The 20429-nt window shown below is 39.2% G+C and overlaps 1 protein-coding gene across 5 annotated transcripts; it reads left to right on the top strand.

Moving 5' to 3' along the window:
* Window positions 1-965: 965 nt before the first annotated feature.
* On the top strand, window positions 966-17290 carry LOC101800265 (inverted formin-2-like). 5 transcript variants are annotated; one of them, XM_021275833.4, is made up of 13 exons: window positions 966-1136; window positions 1430-1661; window positions 3492-3631; window positions 4126-4187; window positions 5430-5532; window positions 5685-5770; window positions 6834-6934; window positions 8156-8226; window positions 8314-8421; window positions 9018-9088; window positions 10668-10788; window positions 11504-11668; window positions 16217-17290. In XM_021275833.4, exons 1-13 carry the CDS (start codon window positions 1104-1106, stop codon window positions 16334-16336), a joined length of 1413 nt encoding a protein of 470 aa, XP_021131508.4. In that variant the 5' UTR covers window positions 966-1103; the 3' UTR covers window positions 16337-17290. The 5 variants fall into 5 exon arrangements, with proteins under 5 accessions (XP_021131508.4, XP_005024834.5, XP_038035899.2 ...); XM_005024777.6 differs by having other exon boundaries at window positions 1430-1928; XM_038179971.2 differs by lacking the exon at window positions 16217-17290 and adding an exon at window positions 14359-16133 and having other exon boundaries at window positions 1430-1928.
* Window positions 17291-20429: the final 3139 nt, after the last annotated feature.

The raw sequence follows: 20429 nt of genomic DNA, 5'->3' as shown, positions 1-20429 counted from the left end.
GCCTTTCTTTTGCATTGGATCCCCTGGCTCACAATTTTACTGAGGCTGTCATTAGATCTGGACACTGTCATTAGTAAAAACAGCAAGGTTTTAAAGACAAACTATTTCAAATTAGAAAGTGCTGTAAAGGAACACTATAGAATGATGATGCCTCAGTGGAAGGTTTTAATATGGTTCCCTTAAATAGTTTTGTTTGTGCAAGTCATTACTTAAAATTGCTGTGCCACAAGGAAAATGGTCATTCATAAATATTAATCTGGTCCTTTAGGAACATAAACATGGTATATATACAACAAGTCTCTGATGCTGTGCTAAACACAAAAATGAAAGTATTCATCCAGTTAACTCCACAAGAACCACATGTGTTACTGATATATGCTTTATTAAAAAGACTCATGCAAAGGCTGGGATGATGGGAGCCTTGGTTTCTGTCTACATACAATCCCTGACGGCTCTGCTTCTGGAACATTGATAGTTCGCTCCTCATTCCCTGTTCAACATTTGGTGTCTTAACACAAATTAAGAGTCACAAGCTAACTAGAGCTACTGGGTCTCAGTGTCCCAGGACACAGTTCATCCATAAAAAAATTAACTGTTTACAAAAGAAAGCTTCATTCAGTCAAGCAATTAAGACCAAGTCCTGAGCCAGCCAGGACTGACTATCTCTGGTTGACTTTGGTAGGTCTAGTTCCATGTTTAAAATTGAGCATAAATCCAAACGGGGACGTCTGCATGCCATTTTGCAAGATGGTTTAAAAGAAATTCTACAGCCTCAGGGCAAAAATAAAGATTTGTTCTAGATTAAAATTTGGTGAAAGGACAAAGCAAGACCATCTTACTCATACTTTTGCTTATAAGTCATTTCCCTGGGTGGTCACAAGTCCCTAAGCAGTTCAGCTCAAGTCATCCTCAGCTGCAGCTTGTTTAATTTATTAGGCTGGAGTTTCTCTTAAAACCCCCACCCTTCTGCAGTTAATGTAAGATGTGGTTTCTCAGGAATGAGTGACTGGGTCCCTGCTGCTTGAGCAGTCCCCTGCATATAGCATCTGCAGCTACTGCCATAGGAAGAATTCATCTACCTTTTCAAAGAGAAATCCCACTGAATGGCTGAGCAACAGGAGCAAAAAAGCAACCAGGTAGAGATTTATAATGCTGATAGAATTTGCCCTTCCTTCCTTTATATGCTACAACAAGGAGGTAGAAGGATAAAAATATTTGAATGAGTCTTACCGCCAGTAGTACTGCCTTGCTCCTGAATAACACAAGTGAAAACACTGGGAAATGTCACTTGTGAAGCAGATAGAAATGTTTTTGCCATTAATCTAGGTGGGAAGGTGGCTGTTATTTCTGTGCTTTTCTGTGGAAGTCAGCAGTAGCCAGCAGCTATGGGGAACCTTGCTAACTTACGCACCTCCTCATTGTCTTGTAGAGCAGCAACAGGGGACCAGGGGAAACCACAGAGAACCTGCTACCAACCAGGCAGTGCTTGAATTATCACAAATCAGCATCCAGAAGATCTGTCCAGAAGGCTAACAAATGTATTCAGGTTGATCTAGACTTGGAAGAGGAGAACTCCAGTGCAGATCTAAGACTTTCTCCAACAACCTGCCTTTCTAAGAAGCCTCAGCAATGTCTAGGGAACGCATCACCATCCCAGCAAGGTATTTCCTCATCCTCCCAAGGACAGCCTGCTGTGCCAGCTCTGCTGCCACCCCCTCCGTCCCTTCCTCCTGGGCATAAGGTGCTTCTCACACCCCTTCCTGTGCCTGGCACGTATGCCCCATCGCTCCCACCGCCTCCACCATGCGGTAATCCTGCGTGCAGCCATCTCACCTGTGGATACAGAGGGCAGCCCAACCTACAGAAGACACCAACATTGAGGATGAAGGTGTTTCACTGGCAGAAGCTCCCCTCTGATGTGGTGAGACGTACGTGCCTGTTTGTAAAGACCAGGCTGATTGGTCCAGTTCCCTCACATCTAAACAAAAATGCTAGGGAACTAGGCCTTGGCTCATTAAGTCAGGTCACACAGGAAGACCCGTTTCTTACTCTCACTCCTATAAAAAATAAAAATCAGTAATCACAAACAAATATGGAAAGCCAGAATATTTGCTAATAAATGGAGGAAATAATCATTTGAGTAAAGCACTGAACTGTGGCCACTAAAATTTAACTTTTAATTTCTCTTAGTCATCACTAAGTGATGTTGTAGACCTTAATTAGTTTAACATTTACAAGATAACTTAATGTTTTACAAAACACTCTGAAGTACATTAGGTGTAAAGACGTGTGGAATTCTGATGCCCTGAGGTTCTTTCTAATGAACTCCTGGCACACTATCCAGGAGTGTCTTCGCAGCTGAAGCAATTTTTTTTTTTTCTCCCCCCCTTCTTGCACAGCCAGATCATGCATCAGCCAAGATCTAAGGCTGAAAACCATTGTCAGTAGAGCTGGGTACATGTATGCTCAAGGCAGGATGTAGCCTCCATATTCATTGTGTACTGACCATGGCTACATGATTTTTATATTTTTTTTTTCCACAAAAAATAACACTAAGATCTGTGGTTAACGTGGTTTGCCAAAGGGGTTTGCATGGCCTGTTCAGCCTTCAGCAAGGAGAGTGTGAACTCAGTTCCCATTTATGCTGCAGGTTTAAAGTTCATGTCATACAAGACATCTTGTAAAATTGCTCCATTGTCCTTATCACACAGAAAGGGAGACATCAGGGAGGTAAGGATTTGCTGCTATAATAAAATACATAAATACACATGCTAAAAACTGTTTGGGTCACAGCCTACTTTCTTGGACAGTGCTGCAAATCCAGACAACCCCAATGACTTCAGTGACACTATTGCAATCTCCCCTGAAGAAAAGGAGGTGAGACCTTTTGTTAAAGATTCTGGTGTTGTAGATCAGTTCGTACTTTTAAGTACCGTGTGTTATTCAGATGGCTCCTGATGATTCTGGCAGTAATGCAGGGCTTGGGCGTCCTTCCTGCAAGGGGAGGCATTTACCTAATTGGACAGTACATCCCCTGTGTGAATCCCACAATTCTGCATTGGTTAGCCAATCAGCAATAATAACAAGAATTTAGAGCAGCCCCTTGGATTCATCTGCTACCTCCAGTTCAGAGTTCCACATGTGGAGGTGATCTTCCAGATTTAATTAGCCTTCAGAACTCAGGAAAGTTGTCTCTGGGATCTGCTGCTCTTCAATAATTAACATTAGTCCAGAACTAATGAGCATCATAGAATCATCTGGGTTGGATGAGACCTTCAAGGTCATTGAGTCCAACCATCAACGTGACCTACCAAGTCCCATCACTAAACCATGTCCCTTAGTGCCACATCCACATCTCTTAAATACCTTCGGGGTCATGTTTGATTCACCTTCTGAAGTGGTTTTGTGTGGAAAGTTTCTTTCCACAAATCACGCTGCCTTGAAAGTGCTCCTCTCTCTGTAGCCCATCTTGAAGAGTGGTTCTCTTCTAGAAAGCTGTTCCATGTGGGCCGTTGTACCAAGCGGCAGCAAGGAGCTCATAGAGCCTGACTACGCAAGCTTGGAGATGCTTTTCTGTGTCCCACCAACACCACCCAAGGAGAAAACAAAGCCAAAAAAGAAGTCAAAAGAGGTACTCAGACTGCTCACTTTTTGTAGATCCTGACAAAATTCTTGTATGTGAAAAGATTGTTCACTTTTTATTGTTGGCAGCCTTTTATAATAAGGTATAAAGTCTGGGATATTTTGCTACCCTTTGACTAATACTGCCTTAAAATGATGTAGGAGAGGTTTATCATTAAATGTGGTGAAGCAACACCACTGAGGATACTGTTTAATATTAGAAGGGGAGGACTTAGGAATTACAGTACTAATTCTTAAAAATTAGATTATTCTAAACAAATCATTTCCTTTATGTATGTCTTTATGGATGTTAAACATTTCTCAAATATATCAGATCTCTCAAATAGATCTTATTACATATGCTTTGGTAAATTGTTGTGTTTGATCAATTAAGAGTTTTGATAATATTATTATTACAGAAGAATAAATCTGGCCCAACAAACTCTCTAAAATGTTGGTTAAAATTAAAGCAAATGACTGTATTTTTCTCTGTTTTTTTGACAGATCACATTCATAGGTCCAAAGAAAAGTCTCCTTCTGAGTATATTTCTGAAGCAATTTAAGTGGTAAGAACTGTAGATCAGCATATTTATTGATGTGTGTGTTTATCAGATGTTACATTAAATAAATTTAATGGGAATATTGCCTAACCTCTATCTTTCTTTAGCAAGGAGTCAGCATTTAAAAAAAAAAAAAGAGAGAGAGAGATGTGGCAGATGTGGCAGTCTCTTTTCAGACAATTAATACATGTACCATGTCTCAAACTGGCATTCAACCTAAAACAGAACTTTGCTAATTCCTAAATAGTCAATATTAACAAAATCACAAGGAAGCATCTCTTTATTTGGTGTTATTGGCACAAATATTAATTCCTGGCAGGAACTGTTAGTGAAGATTCCTGATTAGATGTTCCAAATTACTAAATTTTAGGAGACATCTCAAGGAGTTCAGGTCCAAAATCATACTACTTTTTTTTTTTTTTAATAGGAAATGGTTTTTATAATTAAGCAAATGGGAATCTGCCAAGTCACAGGCCTCACAGAGGAATGAAATGAAGCAGAATAAAAGAATCTGTTTTAGTTTTTAGCAAAATATCTTTACTTTCAGATTGCATGAAACCACTGTAGGATGAAGATGGATTTTCTGCTTTGTCTTTGCCTTTTTGTGCAATGACCATGTTACAAGGGCTTCAAAAAGAAACTGAGCCTAGAAGTTCCTTTATGTTAGGAACAAATTATAATCAATCTGAGGGATTTTTAAAACTTTTTCCATTGTGAACTCTGCCTTCCAATGGTGAAGAGCTGTGAATAACCTAATCCAGTTGCTGTCTACTTTCTCTGATTCCCTGGGCAGTGGTTAAGCTCTCCTGAGAGCAGTAAGAGGTTGTGGGATCAGCGAGGTGGTGGATGGGGCTGCTCTGCAGCTGGGTGCTGCCTCTGTCAGCACAGGTCGTTGCCCAGAGCTGAGCTCTCCAGAGCCCAAAGCAGAGCAGACTGGATTCATTTCAAAGACATGTTGTCTGCCAAAGTTACAGGCAATGATTTGGGGTAAAACTCTCTGAGATAGCCATAAATACCTCTCAGTGGGAGGAGAGATGTCAGGTTTAGCCTTAGTTTTGCAGAAAGCAGTGAAAGATATCCAGGAGTAGATCTCTTCTCAGTGATGCTGGACACCCACAGTTAAAGGAGAGCGCTCTGGGTTTGCTGTGTCAGGATGAGCAAAGTTTGGAAAGCACATCTAATCTGTTAGGAAAATTCCTTTAGGCTTCAAAAACCCTTCCACCTGTGGCATCTTTCTGTTTCCTACAGCTCCAATGAAGAGATTGCTGACATGATTCAGAAAGGGGATAGATCCCAGTTTGATACTGAGATACTGAAACAGCTACTTAAACTGCTGCCTGAAGGCCATGAGGTATGTAGTGAGTATGCTGTCCTGATGGAGCTGGGTGTGCTTGGCACCTGGCTTGAAATTCTTCCACTGGTAGAGCAAGAAGCTGTGAGCAGATCCCGCGTTGGGCACCAGAAGTATCTATGTGGGTATTTTACCGTTCTATTTTCTAACAGATAAACAGCCTGAAGTCTTGCAAAGAACAAAGATCAGAACTAGCAAATGCAGACCAGTTTTACCTCCATCTCTTGGAAGTTCCTAGGTAAGCAAAACTTTATTTTTTTTCAACCCGTGAGTGTGACCCTTGCTAGAATCAATGACTCTGTCCCTCTAGTACAGGAGACACTTCTAACAGGGATATTTCTAACATATTTCTACGGGGATATTTCTAACATTCAGTGTTCAGGATAAACCATCTGACTAGTTGAATGGCTGGCTGGAGAAACATTTCCTTCCCACAGGCCAAGCAGATACCTTTGGCAAACTAGTATTAAATTAACCTTGGTATTAATAAAGTTGTGAGAAAAATTCTGACTGTTACACGGTTACTGTATGGCACAAAGGTACAGTCTGAATCCAGTCACCAGGCTGCTGACTCACTCCATCCCTGTTTGAGAGACTTCATTATACAAAAAGGAGGCCACAAACCCAGGGGTGAGTCACAGCAGTGCCTTTGCTTTGACCACCTCCCAGATTTTCATGAGTTTTACCAAGTCAGATGATATACATACTAAGAAATCTTTGTTCTCCTCTTGAAAATACAATAACATAAATCATAGGAATAGCCTGTATAAATCTGAACAGTTGCCTCTTCCAGAGCCTGAGATGCTTTTTTGAAACTGTAGTGGTGAAAATGGGGCTTTTATTTTTCTCAAATGTATAGCTAGCTTTAAAGTTACTTTAGAAAATGTATTCATGACTCTTCCACAAAATTAATCCACGGTTAGACATAAATATCATTAAAGGGCATCATGGCAAAATAGTCAGAATTTCTATTTTGGAAGTTAAAAGGAAGAACAAAAATTCCAGCTAGTGCTGCCCAGGAACCATCAAGAATTATTGCCTCATTATGCAAGGAAATCACTGCCAGATTTCAGAGCACCATTGCATTCTGAAAGAGGAGATGATAATTGTTTCTAGGATATCTTTGGAAATGTCAAAGTGTTTGATGTATTTATAATGCAGTTCAGTGAGAATGATCTTGTGTCAGATCGTTAAAGTGAACATAACAATGATGGTACTGCACTTTGCCTAAAATGGGCGATTCTCCTGCTGAATATAAATTAATTAGGCCCATGTTTTTTGCCACCTCCCATCTCTTGTAGCTACCAGTTGCGGATTGAATGTATGCTGATTTGTGAGGAAACAAAATTTCTGCTGGAGTGTCTGTGGCCAAAAGCAAAAGCCATCAGGACAGCCTGTGAAAGTAAGTGCATTGGTGATGTGTCTATGCCCAGTGCTCAGTCACAGGAAGCTCCTCTTCTATTCCTACTATTGATGCTATTTCTAACAGCATATGCTATAATCTAATCAAAATTCACCTTTTAATTGCTGGATATGTAGTGAATACCAGAAAGGTTCTGCAGATACCTGCTTCTAGAATTCACTCTGCAGGACTGTAGTTTGTGCTGTTCTGCCTTGATGTGGAGCTTCTGCTGACACAAATAAAACAAACACATTGCCTCTCCTCCATCAGTGGCCCCTGTAGAGAAGGAGGAAATTTCCTATATGTCAATGCCAGATTTTGTTTGAATACAAGCTGAATTTTTGTGTGTAGCAGTGACTTCTGTCCACAGCAATGAATCTGTTCCAATTTTCCCTCCAGCCCATGCAGGTTGCATGGAGCAGGCCGCAGTGACATACCACAATCTGTTCTGGCTTCCAAAACAGATGTCCCCAGTGATGTTTCAGAAGCACCCTCCACACAGGATTAACCTTGGTTTTAGTTTTAACTCAGTTCTTTCTGAGTAACCCATGGATTCAAGCTTCACTTCAATAGTTTGAGAGACATTGACCTTTTGTTGAACAGTTAAGCAGTAAAATTTTTGTTTATGTTTGCATAGAAAACTTGGCTGTGCCTGGCTGTTTGATGTCAGTGTTATAGGTACTCTGTACTTTTACTGTCAACAGCTCCCTGCAGTCTCACTCTGCCCCATTGTGTTGGGTGGGGTCAGCATTTCTTGCTAGTTTTGCCAAAAAATTGATTCTTACCCCCAGTTTCTGATGCTCAAGTGCACAACTTCTGGTTATAATGCTCACCAATGATGATAACGAGGCAAAAAAAATGCCCTTTGCTTTTCTTAACCTAGAATAAATGTACTGAAAATGGGGGCCATGGGCTTTCAAAAGCTTAAATACTTTTTCCATATGCAGTTCTTCATCATGTGCAGTGATGACACATCCATACTCCAAGCTTGATGGGAAAAATAGTTTTCCATATACTTGTAGAGAAGAGACCACAATAGAAACTTACTCATTCCACTTCCATTCAGTTGAATTATTTCTGTACTGGTTGATTTCTAAATCCATAACAGTGGCTTTATATAACCTTGGATGAGAATTTTGCTACCCCATTGTCAAACCTAAGGAAAAATTTATTTCAGATAACTTCAATTAATTTATTGAAAATGTCCCTTTTTATTCTTAGCACTTCTTACTAGTCAGCGACTGCCAGTTTTCTGTCAATTGATTCTTAAAGTCGGAAACTTTCTGAACTATGTAAGTAAGCTGGTATTTTAATTGCTATATTTTTAAAAACCGCATAAAATATAAATGAAGCAAGGAACTTTTTTCCCTATCTTCTAGGGGCATCACACTGGAGATGCTGGAGGTTTTAAAATCAGTGCCTTGCTCAGACTAACAGAAACAAAGGCAAACAAAAGCCATGTTACTCTGCTTCACCATATTTTGGAGGTACAAGGGAACTGTCAAATGATTCCTGTGTGTTATTCTCAAATATTAATTCCTCAGAAGCTAAGGGGCTTTAATTTCAGAAGCACCCCACCATAGACATCTGGAGGGTGAGCCTCTGTGCCTGAAATATGATGAAAACTTCACCACAACTCTCTGGGAAAGAAGGATAAAACCCATTTGCAGAGATGTTTAGGAAGCTAACATTAGGTTTTCTTCCTCAAGTTTGTTTAACATGTCTGCTTGCTGTTTTCTCTCTCTTCTGCAACTGCTCTCTCGTGGTGACATGCCTTCCAAATGCATCTGTCAGATGAGGTTAATTTTAGTGATACAAAGAAAAAAATCTCAGATCAGCTTGTGCACTGTAGCAGCACATGGGATGTAAGCCTGAGCAGTTAAGAGCCTCTTTTTTATTTCTTCTTACCTCCCCACGGGTGCCAACTATGACAGAAAAGAATAAACGAGGCTAAACTTACCCCAGCACTTATAAGGAGGAAAACTGAAGTGTTAATTTTTCAATCCAGATATTGTTCAGCTTGAAAGACTTTCCTACTCTTTGACTAACAGTGGAAGGTAACCATCTTTCACTTCAATTTTAGGAGGTTGAAAAAAACCATGCAGACCTGCTGCAGCTTCCCAGAGATCTTGACTTTGTTTCCAAGGCAGCAGGGTAGGACATTATTGTTTGTTTTTGTCGTGTATGAATTGCCAGCCTCTTTGTAGCCAACAAGGATCTGAGTCATTTATGGTGGTGTAATAAGGTCACAGGACTTCTCTGCTGTGTGAGCGAGAGTTTCCCATCTGACTCCAAACAGTTTTGAGATTTGTAAATCAATCTGGTTACAACTTTTTCTGTGGTGCTCAGTACAATTTTTCTTTTGGAAGTGCAAGTACTACCTTAGAGGTAAAACTGAGTAAATAATGAGCTTCATTCTTAATGAGTCGTATTAAGAATTATGGAAAAAGAAGCATATATTTCCTGAAAATTTTCAGTCATATTCATGTGCAAGGCCATCAGAAGCTACATGAACAGATCTGGGGCAAGGAGGGAATGGCTAGGGCAATTTACTAGTAATCAGGGACCTCAGGACTCCCTGAGTTAAATATCAGCAAAAGTTTCCAATACACGTGGGTGGAGGAAAAAAAAAGTCTGTTTTTTGGTGAGTCTAACACCAGCTCATTCTGTTTAGCTCAAAAGAACCATATGGGGGATATGCCAAATTCAAAATCCAGATTTACTGCACCAGGATTACCATTTTTACTCCTGCTATAAATTCATGGGAACGAACCTTGCAATGTTTTAATTCCCCTTGCAACTAGAAGCAGAGGTAACCTGTAAATCTGGAGGTGGATTTACATTAAGTAGCTCCTAAATAATTAAAACGAAAAAGTATTTTGATTCAGTAATGCAGAAAAAGCCCTAATCCTATATTAATGCTTTGTGTTAAGGTTTCTGCTAGTTATCTGTGCAGAATTTAAGTTGGATGTTGTTTTGAAGCATCAATTTCTTTTTGGTTTGGGCAATAACAGAGATACTTTTCTTATCTGAAACTAAATCAGGTGAAATAAAAATAATTGCTCTCAAGTCTAGTCAAACCCTCAAACATAAGATTGATCTGCTAATTAACACCCAGACAGCTGTTTATAATGCAAACCCTGCAAGGCATTCTTCTAACGCTGTTCACATCTGGATGCACCTTGTAACACAACATCAGGTTTTTCCTATTCAGTTATTTCTTTTGACAAAAATGTCTGTTTGAAGCATAAAATACGTTTCTTGGTTCTGCAGCATAACATGTTTGGTCCTCCACGTGAGCTAAGCTAACTGAGGAGAGGCATAATTTTGGATTATAAATAGATGAGGGAGAAAAACAGCAAAGACGGAAAAGAACCACTTAAGTAATGACAGTATTGGCACAAGAGATGAGCGTGTGGTGTCTATGAATAAGAACTGGCTGGAAACTGTAGAGGTTTTTGGATGCTAGAACAGCAAGATTCTTCCCCAGGCTGTCTCAGGAGGTAGCACAGGCAGGAGCATGGCTACTTTCTCAGATGGGGAATTTAGAAAGCACTCAGAAAACACTGAGAGAAAAGGGTTTATATGGAGGAGAATTACCTGCAAAATCAGGGTCTGGACTGGGGAACTAATCCTACATTCATTTGGAGAGATGTGTTTACAGTAACCTTTTAACTTAGTGAAAACAAAAGATTCACCCCTTCAATTACTATCCCTTTTGTGGGCCTTTCAGGTTTCACTTCGATGCTATGAGGGCTGAGGCAAGTGCCAATTTGAAGAAACTGTTGGAAATAGAGAAGCGTTTATTTTTGTCCACGGAGGATTTAAAAATACAGCACGCAAAATCTGTTCAAGTATGTAAAGTGGGTATGATGCTTTTCCCATCCTTCTTCCCAAACACTTTCAGTCTCTTCTCAAAAACACCGAAATTCAGGTGGCAAATTGGCACAGAGGTCTGTGGGGAGGGGGTCCTAATGATGAGTGCTGTGTTAGAAGAGGAGCACCTTTTTTTCCCCAATTCTGCAATGTGATACTGTGATAAGGAAACAGCTGAGGACCAGACAGCTCTGTGAGTGGGCAAAAGAAAAGAAGATGCTAAAAATGAAACGTAGGATACGGCTATAAATATGTATAGGACAGTAACATGTTTTGTCTCGCTGTTCTTTGGGGGGGGGGGGAAAAGAAGTGAACAGATTTACAGAATGCTTTTTCTGCATATATTTCCAAACATCATAGCATTAAATGTTCTCAGAACAGGTCTGTGTAACTAAAGCTAAAAGGAACAAGCCTTGGTGCTGGGTATCACCAGGATCGGTCACTCCAGGTTTCCACCTGGTTGTGTGACGAAAGTGGAAGCATACAGTGAGCTGCCTTGGTCCAAATGAAACTGGGGGAAATGCAGACAGTTCAGTTAAGATGACAATATTGCCCACTGTGACCCAATCTTAACAGGCAGTTTTTCAAAACCCAATTGCTCAGTGGTAACTGACTTGGTTCTTGGGTGTTGGGTCTTGGTTCTTGGGTGTCACTTCTTAACGTGCATAAACTGTGTTGCAAACCGTGTCTCAGGGCAGCATCAGTGCTTCAAAAAACCTGCAGGAGGAGTTTGACAGCATTGAAAAGAAGAAGGACGAACTGGCTGATTATCTTTGTGAAGACCGAAAAAAGTTGTCCTTGGAAGATGTATTTAACACAATGAAAACCTTCAGAGAGCTCTTCCTCAAGGCTTTACAGGTGGTTTCCTTTTGTGACTCTTTAGAAATAGATTGAGAACTTTCTTCTTTTCTTTTTTTTTTTTCTTAATGACAAGAATTTATTTTTTCTTCTACTCCAAGCTGGGCTACCTACACCCTGGCTCAGGAGTAAATGAAAGTAACTGCTTATTTGCTTGCAGTCTACAGCAAGAAATGATAGTGTGGGCAAATTATATATATATATATATATATATATATATATATATAAAATATGTAATTCTTTTGCTACAGAGAACTCTCAAAGATGTTAGTCCCACTGTAAAATTATTCATTGGGCCTCAATGGAGTAGGAGCTTAGTGGCATGTGAAAGAATGAGAAACTTGACATGTTTTACAGCCTTTGCCAATAGGCAAGAGGTAAATTTTCTAATAGGCAAACTCTAGTTGGAAAATATGTTTACATGTAGTTATTTTACTGAATTAGTCCAAAACTGCATGTTTTGTCCACTAAAAAAGGGCAAATCTTATTGGCAACTGATTTGTATGTAAGACCTTAGTCCTTGCACTGAGGATAAAGAGAAAAAAAATAAATTAAAAAACACCATAAAACTTGTACAGACCATCTCCCAATTAGTAAACTTGAAGTTCACATTCCCTACTACATACATAATGCCTGAAATAATGTACTTAAGACCTTCCCTGGAGGTCTTCAAGAAATGTGTATTAGAACTTGGTTGAGTGGTGGACTTTAGTTCTAGGTTAAAGGTTGAACTAGATAATTTTAGAGGTCTTTTCCAACCTGAATGATTCTGTGGTTCTCTAGGGCTTTCTTCAAGTTGGGTGGCAGTGGCTTCACATACATGTGTGTATATATATATATATATATATATATATATATATATATATATTACTGACGCCAGCAGAACTCAAGTCTGGATTTGACGTTTACAAGCATTGCCAGAATAGAGATATCTTTGCTGTGCAATGTCACGGCAAGAGAGGGTGAGGGGTGCTTAGGGCAGATCATAGTTTCAGATGAATACAAAGGGGCTTCTGAGCAAGTGTCTGAAGACAAAGGATGAAAAAGATATTCTCTATGTTCCTACAACCTGCTCCTCCTATGAGACACCAGGCTTCAATTTTGCAAGCCATACCACTACCCAGGCTCAGAAGCAATGTGATAGTGCCACAGAGAGTCTGGAAAAAAATCCTACAGACCACACATCCATCAGCAATAAACTTAGCCCTTCAAGTTCCTAAAATATCTAGGCAGGAAGTAAAGAATTAAGAGAGTCAAGTACATCATGGCTCAGGATCTGTGGAGAGCTACACTGGAAAGCTGTCAGGAGGGGTAACCTCAGGAAGCGCCGGGCTTTTCAGAAGCAGTCCCAAATAAGAATTACATAGTGACCTAGTACAGCTGCAGAAGATTTAAATTACACTTTTGGGTGCTGCTTTTTCACAGTCAGGTTAGACTAACTTTCAAAATATGCTTCCTTTTATCTGCACACCATGCAAACTCCCTTTCACCCTACTTCTAGTTCCATTTCTCAGCAGCTCCTCACCTCTGAGGTACCACGACCATTAGCCACAATTTATGCATGTTACCTCCGTTACAGACCTGTAATGTAACCTTCTCTGCCTTCTTGCCTTGCTTTCCTTCCTGTCATTGTAGTAAAGACACTGTGCTTGAAATTGCAACATCCTGAAAAGTTTAAGGTTTTCATTTTTAAAGCATTTTATTGTTCTGTGATACTGATTTTTTACACTGGAATCAGCCAAATGCAGCATTTCTTTCTATTGCCATTTGACTTAGGAGTCTTTAAGGATAAATTGTCACTTATATTTTAATGTGAATATTCTGTTTAAGCAGGTCTCTTAGCACTACAAAAATAATTAATGTTATCTTTCTATGTTCACATCAAATAAGAAATCATTCTGATATATAGTGAGCTTTCACAGGGACAGTTTGGTTTTGTTACTTTTTTTTTTTTTTTTAAACAAAGTTCTTCTCCATTCCTGAGGGCTTGTTCTGGTTTCTTATCCCTCAAGTAACAAAAACAGATCTACACAAATGAAATTTGATAATATGAATCCGCTTTCTTCCTCTCCATCTACTCAAAGAGCAAAAAAGTTTTTCAGACACCACCCCTGACACAGAAAGGAGCTGGTTTTCACCCAGGGCTGAACGTTTCCCTACTTCTCAAAAAGTAAAGGGACCAGATGGCAGGAGGAAGGAGATGGAGAGAAAATAGCTTCCCAGCTCAAGATAAAAACCAGAATTGCAGATACACTGAGAACTGAGTTGTAAAATTGCCGGGAAAAAAGAAACACTGTGATTATAGAGGATTGGGAGAAACATTTTATTTCCCTTAGCACTTGCAGCTGTTCAAAGAGGGGAGCTCCCCACAAAGAGGCTGTCTAATTTCAGGAAAAGGAGAAAAAATGTTAAACAAAATCTGCTCTAGGAAGCACTCAGATGATCACAGAGGTTATACAGACAGCGCTGTGCAGGGATAGATTCTCTGAGTGCTCCCCTAGGATAACCGAGCTGGAGCAGCTGCTCCTCAGTAGGGTGCATATGGTGCTGGAACAGGATGTGCTTTAGATAGTGTGGGGATAAACAGTTGTCATGGAGTGTCTTCTAATTCAAAGATCAAGTAAGTATCTAACATCCCACAAAGTGTAAATCCAAAATGACACCCCTTTTATTTAATCTCATCCATACAGCTGCCTTCAGTAATCCAGGAGATGGAGAAAGGATTGTGAACATTCATTCCTCTGCCTTGGTGGATTTTCTTGCATTGAAGAAATTCTGTTAACAGCATGTTGGTGTCAAATTGCCCTTTTTTCCTTTTTTTTCTTCCCCCCCCCTTTTTTTTTTCATTCTCTGAACAATTCAGTTTAGGTTGGCTCAACCCATACATTTTTTTCCTAACGTTTTAGTTTGCTTTCAGTACAGTGTGTGCTGCTTAGGTAGCAGGACAACATATCCCTGAATTCACCTCTTTAATTTCTTGTGGCATGTTATATGGAAACATTCTCCCAGGGCTCACAGATCTGCAAGCCTCTCAGCAGCCATAATATTTCCATGACATTATGCTAAAACACAGCAGGAATTTATCAGGCGAGCACGTGGGAGGCATACAATGATGAAAGGCTTCTAGCCTCCCCATAAGACTTCACCAACTGTACCTCTTTTTTTTCAGAAGCACCCTCCATTCAGGGAAAAATGTATCTTTCTCTTTCTTTGTCAAGAATGCACCATTTTAATCCTTGTTTTCTAGGCATCCAGGGAAGGTCCCCATAACCTCAAGCCTACAATGCTCCTGTATTTCTGAGAGATTAACTCTATTGATCTTCACAAGTTTGTTTCAGTTGTTTGGAAGTTTTTGTGGAAGGATCCTAGGATTTTATCTTCTATAAAAGATTTAAGAAACTTGTGCATGTTTCTTGGGACTGTTTCATGGAAATAGCGGCAGGTTATACATAGCAATCAACCACATCTATCAGTACTACGAGGCTTAGTATTATCAGTACTATCAGTACTATTTCTTGCTGCCAAACTCCCTGCAAAGGAGACCAGACGTCTCAACAGGAATCCTATCTGCACCAATCATCAACATCTTCCTGGACATTATTAAATTTTGTAATATGACACAGCGGCACACTCCTCTTAGCATCATAGATCCCTACAACAACAAGCCCAACAACCACTGATCTACCTACAACACACAGATTAGCTGCAGACTGGTTGCAATCAAAAGCAGGCGATCTTCCAGGTGGTGATGGCAATGTTCTGATGATGATTGCAGCTCTGGAACAAGGACTCCATAAGCTTTTAAGAAAATGGCTTTTTGTCATCTTGATGTTTTGCTGCAGCTAGCGTAGCAGTTCAGAGCTACTCTCTCTTATGACTGTGTTACCTACCAAAACCCAGAAACACTCCTCCACTGAGTTAAAGTCTTCCTCTACTAGAAGTAATAGAAGTAATCATTCAGATTCTTTTCCTGCACTAATCGTATCACCCCTATACCAAAACCTCTAAGGAAACCAGAGTCCTATCTGTCTGCTTGAATGTTAACAGGACTAGGATTTATGCAGCTTGGACGTGTCTGCTGCCGAACACTCGTGTAGAAATATATCTGGCAAATTCAATGGGTGCCTGAAAAGAAACTGTGAAATATTGTTTAACAGATTTGAAAGGTTCCTGACATTTCTGGTAGAAATCCCTGAATGCGATTATATAAAATCAAGGTTGCTACAGGATAAATACCTAGAATGCTAATTAAGTTAAACAAATATTGTGTTTTGTGGACAAAGGGATTCATTAAGAATCCCATTTCAGTCCACAGTTGAATCAATTAAAAAATCAGTTAAAGCAATGAACTCATTTGCTAGTAACATCATCAGATGAGGAAGGGATTGACCAGGAAGCTTTGTTGTGCTGTTTACTCTCAAACCCCAGCAGCTGAGCAATGTCATTTTAAGTGTTTATAGGGCATACTTAGCATATTTTTTGTTTGTTTTGTTTTTTCCTTTAGTAAGTCTCATTTAATTTTCTGTTTGTCATTTTATCTGAATACAGGAAAACCAACAAAGGAAGGAACAAGCTGCAAAGTCTGAGAAAAGGAAGAAACACCTTAAAGGAGAAGACATGAAGAGGCTAAAAAGAGAGGATGAGAGCAGTATACTTAACAAAAAATAACTCTGGTTTTATCAGCCACTCAAGTTAACTAGAAGCAAATGATCTGTTTAGCTATGGACGATCTAATAGAATAAGTGGGATTTAGCTATGGTTGGTGTCCTTGTCAAGCAGATAGCTATAGTAAGACATCAATTTTCAAGTATACATGCATGGTCAGAAGAAATCACAATAGGGATGTTAGAAAAATTATCACTCCCAATGAGGAAGTTACTACCTTTTTGCTTAGAGGTGAGTAATAGCCAGCTATTGCTCTGAACAGTTGTTTGAAGGCTTTTAGGGAATATAGAGAGGTTGCACATTCTTGAACTTCAAGCTGTACAGTGTCACTGTGGTAGGCAAGCTCTGTCAGCTTTATTGTTATTGTTACCACGGCCTCTGCAGTTTTCTGATTAGAGTTCTGATTCCTTAAAATGGTTACATGTGCGCTTTAATTAGCGTCTGTGATTTGCTGAAAAATGGATTGACTTAACTGCAGCAAAATATTTGCAGTGCAGAGCTGAGCTGGGTGTGAAGCATTCCTGGTATTAATATTAGCGTATGTATATTTTAAAACTATATTTTGGCAAATACCTGACAGTCAGTTTTCTTGAAGATTTCTGCTGATAACATTCGGTTGTGATTCTTGATTCTTCAGAGTACTACTGCAAAAATGGCATTAGTAAATCTGAGTTGGGATCATGTAAATATTACCTTGGATGCTCACCCCTTGAAAAACTCTGTTTTTCATTGTATTTCTCATCTAAATAAATGGCCTTCTTTTAGCTCCTTTTTTCAAAATTACTCATCTTTAGAAATGTATTTTAAGATACATATAAATATATTGAAAATTCACCAAAGCAATGTTTTCCATATTGTCTTGACAAGCTGTACTGCAAATATGTTTTACCTACTTTGCATACTTGATGTAAAGCTATGGATTCAAACAATAAACCTTTTTGCTGTAAATACAGAAAAGTAACTTAGTATATGGTAAAACAGAATTATAAAGCAACATTCAGCAGTTGTAAGGATTAAAGGTGTGCTTCTGCCCTGTGAAGAGCAAAAGCACCAGACCAGAGTACATACCTTCACCACACAGTTTAGATGGAACTGATGTAATTTTGGGTGTCTTGTGAGAAAGGTAGATTTATTTATTGGGATATAAACTTAAACATGAAAAAGAGATGTTAGACTCTGATTTATTTTTCAGTATTTATTTTAGAAAGCTGTGCCTATCACTGGTGACAATGAAAATCAGACATTTTTATAAGCTGGTTTTATTTCCCTCTTGATATGGTGACACAAACTGTAGAGAATATAGGGTATGACATGGCAGGGGTCTGGAGCTCATCTTCAGATTCTTCATCCTCTGTATAAGGTTTGATGTTATTTATTTATTTTGGATCATATATTTAGCACATGAAGTAACCGCTTTCTGAAGGAGGGAATGAAGAGAGAGTAAATTTGGTGAAACAAAAGGCCTGGGTCCACAAAGAATCACATATACCTTTCACTTCACTGGTATCTCCCTTGACGTCGGTGATATGCAGCACAGAGTGGTAATCTGTGCATAAATCTTTAAGGTCTCAATCCTACAGTCTCCAAATCTCTGACCTTAACGCCAGTCACACGCTCTGTTAGTGTCAGTATCTGGTTTATCCAGTTGTCTGAGGATCATTTCTCTGCAGTTGACAGCCCTGCCCCAGACAGCACACAGCAGCAAGGTCTCGGTGCAGGCATTAATGTCGCTCCCCCCAGTCCAAATAGAAGATGTGAAAGCAGAAGCACACATCGCTGAGGTATTATTAATAGTTTACAAGCAAAGGTTTGCAGCTGCTGAAAACTGCCACAAACCAATCTGAGTCAGAAATTGTTACCAAAATTCATGATTGAGAGAACAGATCTCAGAACAACGTGACTGCATGTATTAAAAACAGCTTTCCTGTAAATGAAACTTAAGGTAGCATTTCAAAAAATAATAAAATTGTTGACACAACCCTGCTGATTCTAGGGATTTGGTTATCTAGGCTTTTTTGAAGTCCTCTGAATGTGTTTACATATGTATTTACACAGTGTTTTTTTCCATACATATGTACTATTATTATTTTTCACCCATACTGAATTAAGCAACTCTACTGCTTTACTTTCTTCAGGTTTTGTTGTAGCAGCCTCTGTCACTGGGCATTTCCATTCTTCAGGAGAATTGTATTAGTTTCATGCAAAGACCAATACTCTAAATTATTTCATCAGACCACAAATTATTTGGGGTTTTTATTTACAAAGGGGAAAAAATGAGCTGCTTCTAATGCAAAGTTGGGGATGCAGTTAATGACCACAACAAACCTCCTTAGGAGCAAAATGTAAAACCATGCAGAGAAAGTTGTGCTAAATATCTGGTGAGAATTCATGTACATATCTGTAATACTGTAACTGCAGCAGAAAGGGAAGTGCTATTAAAAGATGAAGAACAAGTAAATTTTGATGAACAATACTGGAGTTTTACAACATAGCTATCATCTTTACACATAGAAATCAACTGCAAAAGCAAGCCCCCAGCCCAGTTTCTTAAGTTGATATATTCAGGGTCCGATAAAAGAGCTTTTATCTGGAAAACCTCTTATTGTCTGTATGTACACTTAATCATTTGTCTGTAAGTAACAAACTGATATATGATCAAATATCATCAGCATTAATTGGTCTTGCAATAATAAAAGCAATAAGTCTTTAAGAACAAGAGAAATAAGAAAAATGTTCTGTTGCTGAAAGGTTTCTGTTATATTGCTTGGATTTGCTGTTTTAAAGCATGCCTTAATGGCTTCAAAATTGTGTTTTAAGGACACGTACAACTTTCAGTGCAGAATTTACTCAGAACTGCATTGTACTGTGGTATGTATTTGCACTTCAGTATGCATTTCATTTGTGGATATGTTCACTTTGGTAAAACAGAGATAAACAAATGTGCCTGAATCTTTGAGGCTTACTAGTTGTGTTTTTAAATCCCATACTGGCAAATAAGATCCTGAGTAACTGCTTCTCCTGTGTCAATTCTGAATACGTTTGTGTGTTGTTTTTCTGGTTTTGGTTTAAGGGGATTTATTTTCAGGTACAGCTGCAAGGACAGACTATCTGGCTCTTAATCTCCTACAGATCTTCTGTACAGATTCTGCAGATGAATAAATAAGTAAAAGCATCTCAATTACATCCAACAATATTTCACATGAATTCAAATTGAATTCTACAAAACTGCAAAGATTAAAACCAAAAAGCCTGACCCCATGTCCTGGAGTACAATCAGTTAGAGAAAGTTCTTTTACTGGGAGCCTGGCAGACTTCAGGCCATGCTCTCACAAGCACAAAGGAGCATAACCATAGTGCATTATTCCTTTTATCTCTTTTCTACATTCCCTGCAGAATCTCTAACGCATTATATTGGCTGAAGAGGTGGCTCAAACTGAGCTTAATCCATTAAAATGTGTTTTCAAATCTTTACACAGACTTTATACGATCTTATTTCTGTGCATATGAGTTACTCAGCTGAAATAATGTGAAGAAGCCTCAAAATTTGGTATCTGCTTGAGTATTTGTTGGGCAGAGAAAGATGCTATGAGAGGACTTATCCGTGGAAGTCGGAGACTAAAATTCCTGTTCACATCTCTAGCCAGGGGAAAAGCACAGATTTGAGCAGGTGTCTGTCACATCACAGCTGAGACTCCTAACTCCTCAGCCAGCATGTGGTCATGTCCCAAATACAGTTCTGTGGGGCATTTAGCTTATACATACACTGTTTATTGAGGGAGGGACCAAGTAGCAAAAGGAGAACACCCAACGTGAGATTCCTCACAGTCTGACTCTGCAAAATGAATGGGATAAACTGCATGTGCAACCCACAGACATGTCAGTGATTAGAGCAGTAGATGGCAGCTAGGCAGATTTTAAACATGCTACCTAAGTATTAGATCTAGGCATCTAAATAGGTGGATACACACTTTTTGAGTGTTTGGGCAAAAGTCTTCAGAAAAGACTTACAGCACTGGGACCTACTGGGTTATTAAAGTTGGTCTAATTCAAAGGAATTCATGCTGAATCACTTTTGCCAGACCTATTCTTAAAGTGC

This window comes from Anas platyrhynchos, chromosome 5 (genome assembly GCF_047663525.1).
Source record: "Anas platyrhynchos isolate ZD024472 breed Pekin duck chromosome 5, IASCAAS_PekinDuck_T2T, whole genome shotgun sequence".
NCBI lineage: Eukaryota > Metazoa > Chordata > Aves > Anseriformes > Anatidae > Anas > Anas platyrhynchos.
Note: the sequence above shows the minus strand (reverse complement) of the source record. Positions and strands in the feature narration are given on the sequence as shown.